The 17,317-nt window shown below is 49.3% G+C and overlaps 1 protein-coding gene across 6 annotated transcripts in view; it reads right to left on the reverse strand.

The window, feature by feature from the left end:
- Window positions 1-17,317, reverse strand: part of smyd3 (SET and MYND domain containing 3) — a 990,938-nt gene that overhangs the window by 91,491 nt on the left and 882,130 nt on the right. For all 6 annotated transcript variants that reach the window (XM_059985566.1, XM_059985569.1, XM_059985568.1 and 3 more), the window contains one exon: window positions 487-661. In XM_059985566.1, the coding sequence (XP_059841549.1) occupies window positions 487-661 (175 nt within the window). The remainder of the gene's footprint in view (window positions 1-486; window positions 662-17,317) is intronic.

The raw sequence follows: 17,317 nt of genomic DNA on the forward strand, positions 1-17,317 counted from the left end.
CCACACATATGTGTGCACAAACAAATACATACAGACACCCCTCCAAGAGAACCATAACCCTGTCATAGGGTTTGGAGGATTGCATGCCACAGCGACCTGGAGAACTAAGTAGGCTGGAGCCAGGGCCTTGTGCTTTGGCACTTGGAAGGGTCACCCATGCCAAACAGGTCAAAGGGTAGAGGCCAAACCAAGAGCGGTCCACCGATCCTCCAGGTTCAGGGGCTCAGCTCAAGGCTTACAACTCTGACTGGTCAAAAAAAACAGTCATGGAATCAGCAATGAAGGATCCTACGTCTGTGTGCAACAGAGAGAGATGGAGGACTCTTATTGCTGCCCTAAATGCCAGCGGCGTAACGTGCAGAAACTAACATACAGTCCAGACACTCGTGTGTGCGTGCACATACACATACACACATACCGTCACGTAGAGACCCGCGCAGATAGACAGATACTCATGCACACAGACACGCACACACAACAGCTTACTGATAGGGGTGCAGGGTCCTCAGGCCAAAGGACAAGGCCTCCTCCCACCGACTGAGGTTAATACAAGCATCCATGGTGGCATCGAGCATCTTCAGCAGATAGAGGTTCGTGTCTGGAAGGACATCTTGACTTTTACTTGTAAAAGTTCGGCAGGTGTCCACAAGCTGCTGCCAGTCTGTTATTAACTTCAGTTAAGGAATTAAGATGGAATATTGTATAGAAACTGTAAGGTATTATTTTACAAAAGGCAGCTGCATTTGCCTAAATAACGACATCTGCTCTGGTCAGAAAGGCCAATACTTTTGATTACTTTATTTCTAAACAAAAATTAGGCACATGTTGAAACTATAATTGCTTTATATGTTACCAGAACAGTGTGCCAGCAAGTTCAAAGAATTAGAGACAGCTTGTTATGAGTTGTGTGTGATCGCAGCTCCATGTGCTATTCACAATGATGCCGTGTGCTTTCAAAACTCCAAAGAAGCAATTCTACACATGCAGCTTAAAACATTCCCTGTCTCCTGCTCTAACTCATTCCCTGTCTCCTGCTCTAACTCATTCCCTGTCTCCTGCTCTAACTCATTCCCAGCCTTCTGCTCTAACTCATTCCCAGCCTCCTGCTCTAACTCATTCCCAGCCTCCTGCTCTAACTCATTCCCAGCCTCCTGCTCTAACCCATTCTCCGTCTCCTGCTCTAACTCATTCTCCGTCTCCTGCTCTAACTCATTCCCAGCCTCCTGCTCTAACTCATTCCCAGCCTCCTGCTCTAACTCATTCCCTGTCTCCTGCTCTAACTCATTCCCAGTCTCCTGTTCTAACTCATTCCCTGTCTCCTGCTCTAACTCATTCTCCGTCTCCTGCTCTCTCATTCCCTGTCTCCTGCTCTAACTCATTCTACGTCTCCTGCTCTAACTCATTCTCCGTCTCCTGCTCTAACTCATTCCCAGACTCCTGCTCTAACTCATTCTCCGTCTCCTGCTCTCTCATTCCCTGTCTCCTGCTCTAACTCATTCCCCGTCTCCTGCTCTCTCATTCCCAGACTCCTGCTCTAACTCATTCTCCGTCTCCTGCTCTAACTCATTCCCCGTCTCCTGCTCTCTCATTCCCAGACTCCTGCTCTAACTCATTTTCTGTCTCCTGCTCTAACACATTCTCCGTCTCCTGTTCTAACTCATTCCCTGTCTCCAGCTCTAACTCATTCTCCGTCTCCTGCTCTAACTCATTCCCAGCCTCCTGCTCTAACTTATTCCCAGCCTCCTGCTCTAACTCATTCCCTGTCTCCTGCTCTAACTCATTCCCAGCCTCCTGCTCTAACTCATTCTCCGTCTCCTGCTCTAACTCATTCCCTGTCTGCTGCTCTAACTCATTCCCAGCCTCCTGCTCTAACTCATTCTCCGTCTCCTGCTCTAACTCATTCCCTGTCTCCTGCTCTAACTCATTCCCAGCCTCCTGCTCTAACTCATTCTCCGTCTCCTGCTCTAACTCATTCTCCGTCTCCTGCTCTAACTCATTCCCAGCCTCCTGCTCTAACTCATTCCCTGTCTCCTGCTCTAACTCATTCCCAGCCTCCTGCTCTAACTCATTCCCTGTCTCATGCTCTAACTCATTCCCCGTCTCTTGCTCTAACTCATTCTCCGTCTCCTGCTCTCTCATTCCCTGTCTCCTGCTCTAACTCATTCTCCGTCTCCTGCTCTCATTCCCAGCCTCCTGCTCTAACTCATTCCCAGCCTCCTGCTCTAACTCATTCCCTGTCTCCTGCTCTAACTCATTCCCTGTCTCCTGCTCTAACTCATTCCCAGCCTCCTGCTCTAACTCATTCCCACCCTCCTGCTCTAACTCATTCCCAGCCTCCTGCTCTAACTCATTCCCAGCCTCCTGCTCTAACTCATTCCCTGTCTCCTGCTCTAACTCATTCCCTGTCTGCTGCTCTAACTCATTCCCAGCCTCCTGCTCTAACTCATTCCCTGTCTCCTGCTCTAACTCATTCCCTGTCTGCTGCTCTAACTCATTCCTTGTCTCCTGCTCTAACTCATTCCTTGTCTCCTGCTCTAACCCATTCTCCGTCTCCTGCTCTAACTCATTCTCCGTCTCCTGCTCTAACTCATTCCCAGCCTCCTGCTCTAACTCATTCTCCGTCTCCTGCTCTAACTCATTCCCCATCCCCTGCTCTAACCCATTCTCCGTCTCCTGCTCTAACTCATTCCCTGTCTCCGGCTCTAACTCATTCCCAGCCTCCTGCTCTAACTCATTCTCCGTCTCCTGCTCTAACTCATTCTCCGTCTCCTGCTCTAACTCATTCTCCGTCTCCTGCTCTAACTCATTCCCTGTCTCCTGCTCTAACTCATTCCCAGCCTCCTGCTCTAACTCATTCTCCGTCTCCTGCTCTAACTCATTCCCTGTCTCCTGCTCTAACTCATTCCCAGCCTCCTGCTCTAACTCATTCCCTGTCTCCTGCTCTAACTCATTCTCTGTCTCCTGCTCTAACTCATTCCCAGCCTCCTGCTCTAACTCATTCCCAGCCTCCTGCTCTAACTCATTCCCAGCCTCCTGCTCTAACTCATTCCCTGTCTCCTGCTCTAACTCATTCCCAGCCTCCTGCTCTAACTCATTCCCTGTCTCCTGCTCTAACTCATTCCCAGTCTCCTGCTCTAACTCATTCCCCGTCTCCTGCTCTAACTCATTCCCTGTCTCCTGCTCTAACTCATTCCCAGCCTCCTGCTCTAACTCATTCTCCGTCTCCTGCTCTAACTCATTCCCTGTCTCCTGCTCTAACTCATTCCCAGACTCCTGCTCTAACTCATTCCGTCTCCTGCTCTAACTCATTCTCCGCCTCCTGCTCTAACTCATTCCCAGCCTCCTGCTCTAACTCATTCCCTGTCTCCTGCTCTAACTCATTCTCCGTCTCCTGCTCTCATTCCCAGCCTCCTGCTCTAACTCATTCCCAGCCTCCTGCTCTAACTCATTCCCTGTCTCCTGCTCTAACTCATTCCCAGCCTTCTGCTCTAACTCATTCTCTGTCTCCTGCTCTAACTCATTCCCTGTCTCCTGCTCTAACTCATTCCCAGCCTCCTGCTCTAACTCATTCCCAGCCTCCTGCTCTAACTCATTCCCCGTCTCCTGCTCTAACTCGTTCCCTGTCTCCTGCTCTAACTCATTCCCTGTCTCCTGCTCTAACTCATTCCCAGCCTCCTGCTCTAACTCATTCTCCGTCTCCTGCTCTAACTCATTCCCAGTCTCCTGCTCTAACTCATTCCCTGTCTCCTGCTCTAACTCATTCCCAGACTCCTGCTCTAACTCATTCCCTGTCACCTGCTCTAACTCATTCTCCACCTCCTGCTCTAACTCATTCCCAGCCTCCTGCTCTAACTCATTCCCAGACTCCTGCTCTAACTCATTCTCCGTCTCCTGCTCTAACTCATTCCCAGCCTCCTGCTCTAACTCATTCCCAGACTCCTGCTCTAACTCATTCCCTGTCTCCTGCTCTAACTCATTCTCCGCCTCCTGCTCTAACTCATTCCCAGCCTCCTGCTCTAACTCATTCCCTGTCTCCTGCTCTAACTCATTCCCTGTCTCCTGCTCTAACTCATTCCCAGCCTCCTGCTCTAACTCATTCCCTGTCTCCTGCTCTAACTCATTCCCTGTCTGCTGCTCTAACTCATTCCCAGCCTCCTGCTCTAACTCATTCCCCGTCTCCTGCTCTAACTCATTCCCAGCCTCCTGCTCTAACTCATTCCCTGTCTCCTGCTCTAACTCATTCCCTGTCTGCTGCTCTAACTCATTCCCTGTCTCCTGCTCTAACTCATTCCCCGTCTATTGCTCTAACTCATTCTCCGTCTCCTGCTCTAACTCATTCCCTGTCTCCTGCTCTAACTCATTCCCAGCCTCCTGCTCTAACTCATTCCCAGCCTCCTGTTCTAACTCATTATCTGTCTCCTGCTCTAACTCATTCCCTGTCTCCTGCTCTAACTCATTCCGTCTCCTGCTCTAACTCATTCCCAGCCTCCTGCTCTAACTCATTCCCAGCCTCCTGTTCTAACTCATTATCTGTCTCCTGCTCTAACTCATTCCCTGTCTCCTGCACTAACTCATTCCCTGTCTCCTGCTCTAACTCATTCCCTGTCTCCTGCTCTAACTCATTCCCTGTCTCCTGCTCTAACTCATTCCCTGTCTCCTGCTCTAACTCATTCCCTGTCTGCTGCTCTAACTCATTCCCAGCCTCCTGCTCTAACTCATTCCCCGTCTCCTGCTCTAACTCATTCCCAGCCTCCTGCTCTAACTCATTCCCCGTCTCCTGCTCTAACTCATTCCCCGTCTCCTGCTCTAACTCATTCCCCGTCTCTTGCTCTAACTCATTCTCCGTCTCCTGCTCTAACTCATTCCCTGTCTCCTGCTCTAACTCATTCCCTGTCTCCTGCTCTAACTCATTCCCAGCCTCCTGCTCTAACTCATTCCCAGCCTCCTGTTCTAACTCATTATCTGTCTCCTGCTCTAACTCATTCCCTTTCTCCTGCTCTAACTCATTCCGTCTCCTGCTCTAACTCATTCCCAGCCTCCTGCTCTAACTCATTCCCAGCCTCCTGTTCTAACTCATTATCTGTCTCCTGCTCTAACTCATTCCCTGTCTCCTGCTCTAACTCATTCCCCGTCTCCTGCTCTAACTCATTCCCTGTCTCCTGCTCTAACTCATTCTCTGTCTCATGCTCTAACTCATTCCCTGTCTCATGCTCTAACTCATTCCCTGTCTGCTGCTGCTCTAACTCATTCCCAGCCTCCTGCTCTAACTCATTCCCTGTCTCCTGCTCTAACTCATTCCCAGCCTCCTGCTCTAACTCATTCCCAGCCTCCTGCTCTAACTCATTCCCTGTCTCCTGCTCTAACTCATTCTCTGTCTCATGCTCTAACTCATTCCCTGTCTCATGCTCTAACTCATTCCCTGTTTGCTGCTGCTCTAACTCATTCCCAGCCTCCTGCTCTAACTCATTCCCTGTCTCCTGCTCTAACTCATTCCCTGCCTCCTGCTCTAACTCATTCCCTGTCTGCTGCTCTAACTCATTCCTTGTCTCCTGCTCTAACCCATTCTCCGTCTCCTGCTCTAACTCATTCTCCGTCTCCTGCTCTAACTCATTCCCCATCTCCTGCTCTAACCCATTCTCCGTCTCCTGCTCTAACTCATTCCCTGTCTCCGGCTCTAACTCATTCCCAGCCTCCTGCTCTAACTCATTCTCCGTCTCCTGCTCTAACTCATTCTCCGTCTCCTGCTCTAACTCATTCCCTGTCTCCTGCTCTAACTCATTCCCAGCCTCCTGCTCTAACTCATTCCCCGTCTCCTGCTCTAACTCATTCCCTGTCTCCTGCTCTAACTCATTCCCAGCCTCCTGCTCTAACTCATTCTCCGTCTCCTGCTCTAACTCATTCCCTGTCTCCTGCTCTAACTCATTCCCTGTCTCCTGCTCTAACTCATTCTCCGCCTCCTGCTCTAACTCATTCCCAGCCTCCTGCTCTAACTCATTCCCTGTCTCCTGCTCTAACTCATTCTCCGTCTCCTGCTCTCATTCCCAGCCTCCTGCTCTAACTCATTCCCAGCCTCCTGCTCTAACTCATTCCCTGTCTCCTGCTCTAACTCATTCCCAGCCTTCTGCTCTAACTCATTCTCTGTCTCCTGCTCTAACTCATTCCCTGTCTCCTGCTCTAACTCATTCCCAGCCTCCTGCTCTAACTCATTCCCAGCCTCCTGCTCTAACTCATTCCCCGTCTCCTGCTCTAACTCGTTCCCTGTCTCCTGCTCTAACTCATTCCCTGTCTCCTGCTCTAACTCATTCCCAGCCTCCTGCTCTAACTCATTCTCCGTCTCCTGCTCTACCTCATTCCCTGTCTCCTGCTCTAACTCATTCCCAGACTCCTGCTCTAACTCATTCCCTGTCACCTGCTCTAACTCATTCTCCACCTCCTGCTCTAACTCATTCCCAGCCTCCTGCTCTAACTCATTCCCTGTCTCCTGCTCTAACTCATTCTCCGTCTCCTGCTCTAACTCATTCCCAGCCTCCTGCTCTAACTCATTCCCAGACTCCTGCTCTAACTCATTCCCTGTCTCCTGCTCTAACTCATTCTCCGCCTCCTGCTCTAACTCATTCCCAGCCTCCTGCTCTAACTCATTCCCTGTCTCCTGCTCTAACTCATTCCCTGTCTCCTGCTCTAACTCATTCCCAGCCTCCTGCTCTAACTCATTCCCTGTCTCCTGCTCTAACTCATTCCCTGTCTGCTGCTCTAACTCATTCCCAGCCTCCTGCTCTAACTCATTCCCCGTCTCCTGCTCTAACTCATTCCCTGTCTCCTGCTCTAACTCATTCTCTGTCTCATGCTCTAACTCATTCCCTGTCTCATGCTCTAACTCATTCCCTGTCTGCTGCTGCTCTAACTCATTCCCAGCCTCCTGCTCTAACTCATTCCCTGTCTGCTGCTCTAACTCATTCCCAGCCTCCTGGTCTAACTCATTCCCAGCCTCCTGCTCTAACTCATTCTCCGTCTCCTGCTCTAACTCATTCCCAGCCTCCTGCTCTAACTCATTCCCAGCCTCCTGCTCTAACTCATTCTCTGTCTCCTGCTCTAACTCATTCCTCGTCTCCTGCTCTAACTCATTCCCTGTCTCCTGCTCTAACTCATTCCCTGTCTCCTGCTCTAACTCATTCCCAGCCTCCTGCTCTAACTCATTCCTTGTCTCCTGCTCTAACCCATTCTCCGTCTCCTGCTCTAACTCATTCTCCGTCTCCTGCTCTAACTCATTCCCCATCTCCTGCTCTAACCCATTCTCCGTCTCCTGCTCTAACTCATTCCCTGTCTCCGGCTCTAACTCATTCCCAGCCTCCTGCTCTAACTCATTCTCCGTCTCCTGCTCTAACTCATTCTCCGTCTCCTGCTCTAACTCATTCTCCGTCTCCTGCTCTAACTCATTCCCTGTCTCCTGCTCTAACTCATTCCCAGCCTCCTGCTCTAACTCATTCCCCGTCTCCTGCTCTAACTCATTCCCTGTCTCCTGCTCTAACTCATTCCCAGCCTCCTGCTCTAACTCATTCTCCGTCTCCTGCTCTAACTCATTCCCTGTCTCCTGCTCTAACTCATTCCCTGTCTCCTGCTCTAACTCATTCTCCGCCTCCTGCTCTAACTCATTCCCAGCCTCCTGCTCTAACTCATTCCCTGTCTCCTGCTCTAACTCATTCTCCGTCTCCTGCTCTCATTCCCAGCCTCCTGCTCTAACTCATTCCCAGCCTCCTGCTCTAACTCATTCCCTGTCTCCTGCTCTAACTCATTCCCAGCCTTCTGCTCTAACTCATTCTCTGTCTCCTGCTCTAACTCATTCCCTGTCTCCTGCTCTAACTCATTCCCAGCCTCCTGCTCTAACTCATTCCCAGCCTCCTGCTCTAACTCATTCCCCGTCTCCTGCTCTAACTCGTTCCCTGTCTCCTGCTCTAACTCATTCCCTGTCTCCTGCTCTAACTCATTCCCAGCCTCCTGCTCTAACTCATTCTCCGTCTCCTGCTCTACCTCATTCCCTGTCTCCTGCTCTAACTCATTCCCAGACTCCTGCTCTAACTCATTCCCTGTCACCTGCTCTAACTCATTCTCCACCTCCTGCTCTAACTCATTCCCAGCCTCCTGCTCTAACTCATTCCCTGTCTCCTGCTCTAACTCATTCTCCGTCTCCTGCTCTAACTCATTCCCAGCCTCCTGCTCTAACTCATTCCCAGACTCCTGCTCTAACTCATTCCCTGTCTCCTGCTCTAACTCATTCTCCGCCTCCTGCTCTAACTCATTCCCAGCCTCCTGCTCTAACTCATTCCCTGTCTCCTGCTCTAACTCATTCCCTGTCTCCTGCTCTAACTCATTCCCAGCCTCCTGCTCTAACTCATTCCCTGTCTCCTGCTCTAACTCATTCCCTGTCTGCTGCTCTAACTCATTCCCAGCCTCCTGCTCTAACTCATTCCCCGTCTCCTGCTCTGACTCATTCCCTGTCTCCTGCTCTAACTCATTCTCTGTCTCATGCTCTAACTCATTCCCTGTCTCATGCTCTAACTCATTCCCTGTCTGCTGCTGCTCTAACTCATTCCCAGCCTCCTGCTCTAACTCATTCCCTGTCTGCTGCTCTAACTCATTCCCAGCCTCCTGGTCTAACTCATTCCCAGCCTCCTGCTCTAACTCATTCTCCGTCTCCTGCTCTAACTCATTCCCAGCCTCCTGCTCTAACTCATTCCCAGCCTCCTGCTCTAACTCATTCTCTGTCTCCTGCTCTAACTCATTCCTCGTCTCCTGCTCTAACTCATTCCCTGTCTCCTGCTCTAACTCATTCCCTGTCTCCTGCTCTAACTCATTCCCAGCCTCCTGCTCTAACTCATTCCTTGTCTCCTGCTCTAACCCATTCTCCGTCTCCTGCTCTAACTCATTCTCCGTCTCCTGCTCTAACTCATTCCCCATCTCCTGCTCTAACCCATTCTCCGTCTCCTGCTCTAACTCATTCCCTGTCTCCGGCTCTAACTCATTCCCAGCCTCCTGCTCTAACTCATTCTCCGTCTCCTGCTCTAACTCATTCTCCGTCTCCTGCTCTAACTCATTCTCCGTCTCCTGCTCTAACTCATTCCCAGCCTCCTGCTCTAACTCATTCCCTGTCTCCTGCTCTAACTCATTCCCTGTCTCCTGCTCTAACTCATTCCCAGCCTCCTGCTCTAACTCATTCCCTGTCTCCTGCTCTAACTCATTCCCTGTCTGCTGCTCTAACTCATTCCCAGCCTCCTGCTCTAACTCATTCCCCGTCTCCTGCTCTGACTCATTCCCTGTCTCCTGCTCTAACTCATTCTCTGTCTCATGCTCTAACTCATTCCCTGTCTCATGCTCTAACTCATTCCCTGTCTGCTGCTGCTCTAACTCATTCCCAGCCTCCTGCTCTAACTCATTCCCTGTCTGCTGCTCTAACTCATTCCTAGCCTCCTGGTCTAACTCATTCCCAGCCTCCTGCTCTAACTCATTCTCCGTCTCCTGCTCTAACTCATTCCCAGCCTCCTGCTCTAACTCATTCCCAGCCTCCTGCTCTAACTCATTCTCTGTCTCCTGCTCTAACTCATTCCTCGTCTCCTGCTCTAACTCATTCCCTGTCTCCTGCTCTAACTCATTCCCTGTCTCCTGCTCTAACTCATTCCCAGCCTCCTGCTCTAACTCATTCCTTGTCTCCTGCTCTAACCCATTCTCCGTCTCCTGCTCTAACTCATTCTCCGTCTCCTGCTCTAACTCATTCCCCATCTCCTGCTCTAACCCATTCTCCGTCTCCTGCTCTAACTCATTCCCTGTCTCCGGCTCTAACTCATTCCCAGCCTCCTGCTCTAACTCATTCTCCGTCTCCTGCTCTAACTCATTCTCCGTCTCCTGCTCTAACTCATTCTCCGTCTCCTGCTCTAACTCATTCCCTGTCTCCTGCTCTAACTCATTCCCAGCCTCCTGCTCTAACTCATTCCCCGTCTCCTGCTCTAACTCATTCCCTGTCTCCTGCTCTAACTCATTCCCAGCCTCCTGCTCTAACTCATTCTCCGTCTCCTGCTCTAACTCATTCCCTGTCTCCTGCTCTAACTCATTCCCTGTCTCCTGCTCTAACTCATTCTCCGCCTCCTGCTCTAACTCATTCCCAGCCTCCTGCTCTAACTCATTCCCTGTCTCCTGCTCTAACTCATTCTCCGTCTCCTGCTCTCATTCCCAGCCTCCTGCTCTAACTCATTCCCAGCCTCCTGCTCTAACTCATTCCCTGTCTCCTGCTCTAACTCATTCCCAGCCTTCTGCTCTAACTCATTCTCTGTCTCCTGCTCTAACTCATTCCCTGTCTCCTGCTCTAACTCATTCCCAGCCTCCTGCTCTAACTCATTCCCAGCCTCCTGCTCTAACTCATTCCCCGTCTCCTGCTCTAACTCGTTCCCTGTCTCCTGCTCTAACTCATTCCCTGTCTCCTGCTCTAACTCATTCCCAGCCTCCTGCTCTAACTCATTCTCCGTCTCCTGCTCTAACTCATTCCCTGTCTCCTGCTCTAACTCATTCCCAGACTCCTGCTCTAACTCATTCCCTGTCACCTGCTCTAACTCATTCTCCACCTCCTGCTCTAACTCATTCCCAGCCTCCTGCTCTAACTCATTCCCTGTCTCCTGCTCTAACTCATTCTCCGTCTCCTGCTCTAACTCATTCCCAGCCTCCTGCTCTAACTCATTCCCAGACTCCTGCTCTAACTCATTCCCTGTCTCCTGCTCTAACTCATTCTCCGCCTCCTGCTCTAACTCATTCCCAGCCTCCTGCTCTAACTCATTCCCTGTCTCCTGCTCTAACTCATTCCCTGTCTCCTGCTCTAACTCATTCCCAGCCTCCTGCTCTAACTCATTCCCTGTCTCCTGCTCTAACTCATTCCCTGTCTGCTGCTCTAACTCATTCCCAGCCTCCTGCTCTAACTCATTCCCCGTCTCCTGCTCTAACTCATTCCCTGTCTCCTGCTCTAACTCATTCCCCGTCTCTTGCTCTAACTCATTCTCCGTCTCCTGCTCTAACTCATTCCCAGCCTCCTGCTCTAACTCATTCCCCGTCTCCTGCTCTAACTCATTCCCTGTCTCCTGCTCTAACTCATTCCCCGTCTCCTGCTCTAACTCATTCCCTGTCTCCTGCTCTAACTCATTCCGTCTCCTGCTCTAACTCATTCCCAGCCTCCTGCTCTAACTCATTCCCAGCCTCCTGTTCTAACTCATTATCTGTCTCCTGCTCTAACTCATTCCCTGTCTCCTGCTCTAACTCATTCCCTGTCTCCTGCTCTAACTCATTCCCTGTCTCCTGCTCTAACTCATTCCCTGTCTCCTGCTCTAACTCATTCCCAGCCTCCTGCTCTAACTCATTCCCTGTCTCCTGCTCTAACTCATTCCCAGACTCCTGCTCTAACTCATTCCCTGTCTCCTGCTCTAACTCATTCTCCGCCTCCTGCTCTAACTCATTCCCAGCCTCCTGCTCTAACTCATTCCCAGACTCCTGCTCTAACTCATTCCCTGTCTCCTGCTCTAACTCATTCCCAGACTCCTGCTCTAACTCATTCCCTGTCTCCTGCTCTAACTCATTCCCCGTCTCTTGCTCTAACTCATTCTCCGTCTCCTGCTCTAACTCATTCCCTGTCTCCTGCTCTAACTCATTCCCTGTCTCCTGCTCTAACTCATTCCCAGCCTCCTGCTCTAACTCATTCCCAGCCTCCTGTTCTAACTCATTATCTGTCTCCTGCTCTAACTCATTCCCTGTCTCCTGCTCTAACTCATTCCGTCTCCTGCTCTAACTCATTCCCAGCCTCCTGCTCTAACTCATTCCCAGCCTCCTGTTCTAACTCATTATCTGTCTCCTGCTCTAACTCATTCCCTGTCTCCTGCTCTAACTCATTCCCTGTCTCCTGCTCTAACTCATTCCCAGCCTCCTGCTCTAACTCATTCCCTGTCTCCTGCTCTAACTCATTCTCTGTCTCATGCTCTAACTCATTCCCTGTCTCATGCTCTAACTCATTCCCTGTCTGCTGCTGCTCTAACTCATTCCCAGCCTCCTGCTCTAACTCATTCCCTGTCTGCTGCTCTAACTCATTCCCAGCCTCCTGGTCTAACTCATTCCCAGCCTCCTGCTCTAACTCATTCTCCGTCTCCTGCTCTAACTCATTCCCAGCCTCCTGCTCTAACTCATTCCCAGCCTCCTGCTCTAACTCATTCTCTGTCTCCTGCTCTAACTCATTCCTCGTCTCCTGCTCTAACTCATTCCCTGTCTCCTGCTCTAACTCATTCCCAGCCTCCTGCTCTAACTCATTCCCTGTCTCCTGCTCTAACTCATTCCCAGCCTCCTGCTCTAACTCATTCCCTGTCTCCTGCTCTAACTCATTCCTTGTCTCCTGCTCTAACCCATTCTCCGTCTCCTGCTCTAACTCATTCTCCGTCTCCTGCTCTAACTCATTCCCAGCCTCCTGCTCTAACTCATTCTCCGTCTCCTGCTCTAACTCATTCCCCGTCTCCTGCTCTAACTTATTCTCCGTCTCCTGCTCTAACTCATTCCCTGTCTCCTGCTCTAACTCATTCCCAGCCTCCTGCTCTAACTCATTCCCAGCCTCCTGCTCTAACTCATTCTCCGTCTCCTGCTCTAACTCATTCCCAGCCTCCTGCTCTAACTCATTCCCTGTCTCCTGCTCTAACTCATTCCCAGCCTCCTGCTCTAACTCATTCTCCGTCTCCTGCTCTAACTCATTCTCCGTCTCCTGCTCTAACTCATTCTCCGTCTCCTGCTCTAACTCATTCCCTGTCTCCTGCTCTAACTCATTCCCAGCCTCCTGCTCTAACTCATTCCCAGCCTCCTGCTCTAACTCATTCCCAGCCTCCTGCTCTAACTCATTCCCAAATCCCTCGGGATATTTATTTATTGAAACACAGCATGGAATCGGCCCTTCAAGTTCCTCGGGCAACGGCCCCCAGCAACCCCTCTCCATCACCCGATTTAACCCTAGTCTGGTCTGGGGACAATTTACAATGACCAATTAACCTACTAACCAGTACCTCAGCACCTGGAGGAAACCCACGCAGTCATGGGGAGAATGTACGATCTCCTTACAGGCAGCGGCGGGAATTGAACCAAGTGTCGCCTGTACTGTAGAGTGGTCTGCCAACCACTACTCCATAGCGCCACCATCCCACTCCCCATCCCCAATCTACGCTCCCCCTGACTATCCTGAGGTCATGAAACCAAACGCCGTGCCATCAGCTCAAGAGATTCCGCCAATGCAGAATAACACACGCATGATGCTGAAGGAAACGGTTGATGTTTTGGGCCACGACCCTCTGTCAGATAAAGGGCCTCGGCCCTAAATGCCAGCTAGTTATTGCTCCCCATTGACCTGCTGTTTCTCTAGCATTTTGTGCATGTTACTACAAGTTATACTGTACGGCGCCAACCATGCCCAACAAACCCACCCATAAACTGGATCTCAGCACGAAGTTCTCACTACATTAAAGAGTCCCACATTTATAATAAAAACAACTGTTTCACTGAACAACTAAATATTCTGTTAGATATTAATTGAATATTTCATTATTCACTCAATAACTAAAGTCCTCTCATCTTTGGAGTAGTGGATTTTAGTTACTAGAAGAGATTTCACACACACATGTTAATGACAGGATTATTTGCTTCAGTGATGCTAATTGAAAGATATGTTTCAGAAGAGTATTGGGATTATTCTTCACTGAAATAAGCCCACCTAAGGGGACAGATGAGGTCTTGTGTTACATAGAATTTAGACTAGTACAGCAACGTCAGGCTCCTCGACCTTTTGACCCATGAAGTTGTGCCAACCTAGTTAACCCAAGGAGTCCTAATTAACCTAATGCCTCATCCTCACCTCCTTGTATACTCATCTGCCTATCCTAACTCTCCACAACACACATGATATTCAGGAGGAATACAGACGATGCTTCGGGCTGAGACCCTTCTTCAGGACCGAAGTGGAAGAGCGAAGATGGCACAATTAAAAGGTAGGGGGAGGTGATAGGTGAAGCCAGGTGGATGGGAAAGGTCAAGGACTGGAGAAGAAGTAATCTGATAGGAGAGGAGAGTGGACCATAGGAGAAAGGGAAGGAGCAGGGTTACCCCAGGGGAGGTGTAGGCAGGTGAGAGGAGGTTCAAAGGCCAGAGTGGGGAATAGAAGGTGGGGGGGGGGGTAAAATTAACAAGAAGGAGAAATCAATATTCATAAACAGAAGAAAATCCGCAGATACTGGAAATCCGAAGCAACACGCACAAAACGCTGGCCAGGCAGCATCTATGGAAAAGGACCAACAGTCAACAGTTATAGTCAAGGCCCTTCTTCAGGACTGTTGATAGTCATACCATCAGGTTGGAGGGCACCCAGATGGAATATAAGGTGTTGCTCCTCCACCCTGGGAGTGGCCTCATCTTGAGGAGCCATGGACCGACATGTTGGAAACACTCCTATGGTTCTACCTAGCTGTTACCACATTCCTGAATGGCCAGGACTGGTCAGTATCGATTACCCAGCTCTTGCTATCTTCAGGTCAATGTGGTGGGAGATACACTGTCAATCAGTGTGGGGTGATCCAGGATTGTGGAGAAATGTGGACAGAGCAGGATGCCATGAAACTGGTCTCTGATGGTTTCTCTGAGCAGGCGACTGAGGCTGTCAAAGCAGCCTTGGCGAGTTGTTGGTGCGTCCCCTCCTGCGTCATGCACTGTAGGTTCATGCACCACAGCAACAAATCAAATTAATCCAAAAGCATGCAGATGCCGGAAATCTGAAATGAATTCTGGGAACTCTCAGCAGGAAAGACAGCATCAGTGGAAAGAAGAACAGGTGACCCTTCATCAGAACTAGGGAAGAGAGCAGAAATGGATTAGTTTTAGGAAGCATCAAAGCTGAGGGGAGGGGAAGAGTGGGACAAAGGGAATACCTCTGTTAGTGTGAGGCTGTACTGTGACTGCTAAGAAGCAGGAGAAAGAACATAAGAATTAAGAAATAGGAGGAGGAGTCGGCCATCTGGTCTGTCGAGCTTTCTCCACCATTCAATAAAATCATGGCTGAGTAAGCTGTGAACTCAGCTCCACTGACCTGCCTTTCCCCCATAATCCTTAATTCTCCAACTATGCAAGAATTTATCCTGCAGTGTCTTAACTTTATTAAATGAGCTGGCCTCTGCTGCTTTCCTGGGGCAGAGAATTCCACAGATTTAATATTCTCTTGGAAAAACAGTTTCTCATCATCTCTGTTCTAAGTCTATTCCCCTGATCTTGATCAAACTTCCAAGTTCAAAGTGCATTTATTACCGAAGTATGTATACCATATACAACCTTGAGATTTATCTTATTACAGGCAGACACAAAACAGAAATCCAATAGAACCCATTAAAAAGATCATCAAAGAATGCAGAAAAGGAACAAACTGTGCAAGCAGTAAAAGTGAGCAAGTAACATTCAGAATTGAAGTTCACGGAAGTAAATCCACAGCCACGAAGCCAGTCACAGTCAATCCAGGAGCCCATTAGTTTCAGGCCACAGCCTCAGTTCAGCGCAGAGAGGAGCAAACCTTGCTGAGCAGTTAGCTGAACACTGACCCGCCCCTCTCCTCTGGCACTGACACCCTGATCTTTTCAGTCTGGCCCTGTGCGTAAACCTTGGCTCGTTCCTAGCTCTCAGGCCTGGGCCCTGCCTCAATTCAGCCTGTACCTGATCTTTCCAACTCGCCTGGTGCTTAAATCAGTCAAACATCGGCTTGTTACTTGCTCTTCAGGCCCAGTCCCACTGCCTTGTCTCTGCCTTTGCAGATTCAAGTAGTCTCCAAGCCGCTCCAGTATTGGACACACAATGGCTCGGGCCCTGCCATCTCGATTCAGACTGTACACGCGATGCCGTAACAGTCCTGCACCTTCGAGACTTCAGTTCACACTGAAAAAATGCCAGGTCGTACAGGCAGTTCTAAAGCTCATCTCTGAAAGGGAAGTTACAGGCTATTGATTACTGTCTTCATTTTCCAGAAATGTGATTAATATAGCAGTTAATAGTTTTGTTTACTTCCAGTAAGCTGTCATTGTGTTTCACCAATGCCATCTTAAACCGGAAGACATAAGACATGAATAATCAGAAAAACTAGACAAGAATGATGATAACAGGCGTTACCGATACAAATAGAAGAGTGAATTATCAAAGGTGGAGGATTCAATATTGAATCCTGAAGGCCGCAATGTGCCCAGTCAGATGGTAAGGTGCTGTTCCTTAAGCCTGTTACAATTCAGGAGGGCACAGTTTGGTAGGTCAGAGTAGGAGAGGGAAAAGAACAGGCAGAAATCAAAGTTCAAAGTACATTTATTATCAAAGTACATATATATATATATATATATATATATATATCACTGGATACAGCCCTATCCATTTTCTTGCCAGTGCTCACAGTAGAACAAAAAAATTCAGTGAAAATCTACACACAAAGATTGACAAACAATGAGTGAGCAAAAGAAGACAAACTGTGCAAATTCAAAAATAAAACAAACAATAATAATAAATAAGTAAATTTCATTCCCAACCGTAAAAGAAGCTGTTGGTAGCAAGTGATCTCAGCTCCCTGTCATCAGTGCTGGAGCTGAGTGTCGTGCTTTGCTCCATCAACAATGAACTTGCCTCAATCACCAGGTGAAGAATAGGGCTGTGTGCTGACCGTGGTCTCAAGCTCAGTTCTAAGCACTGGTTCAGGCCTCTGGATACGAGATCAGCATCGTAACTGCTCTCTCATCGAGCAGGGGATTAAAGGTTTATAAAAAAAAATCAATTATTCAGGAAGAAAAATGGGAGAACTCAGAGGAAAGCTCCATAATAACATCATCCACAGCACCTCCTTTACAACTTCCTCCTGAAACATCGCTCTGGATAAAATATGCATGAATCAAATCAAGATGCAATAATAAATAAAATATAAAGAGGTTGAAGCGGCTGTGGGTAACAGATGACTTTAATAATGCAGCCAGATCTTGGTGCTGTGATAGACGGCTGTGAGGACAAGGCTGAAGAGACATCGAAAGGGGCAATGTAGGGAGTGAGAGCAGGCACGTCAGAAGGGCAACAGGGGTGGGAATGTGAGCTCCCTGTGTAGGGTAGGCATCTCTCTCCACAGATGCCGCCTGACCTGCTTAACATTCCTATCATTTTCTGTTCTTAAGTACCACAGTTTACTATGTAAAGAGTTTTACAATCAACATGTGTATCAGGTGGTGCTGCTATGAGACTAGTGTAATCCAAACACCTGCTG

This window comes from Hypanus sabinus, chromosome 12 (assembly GCF_030144855.1).
Source record: "Hypanus sabinus isolate sHypSab1 chromosome 12, sHypSab1.hap1, whole genome shotgun sequence".
Lineage (NCBI taxonomy): Eukaryota > Metazoa > Chordata > Chondrichthyes > Myliobatiformes > Dasyatidae > Hypanus > Hypanus sabinus.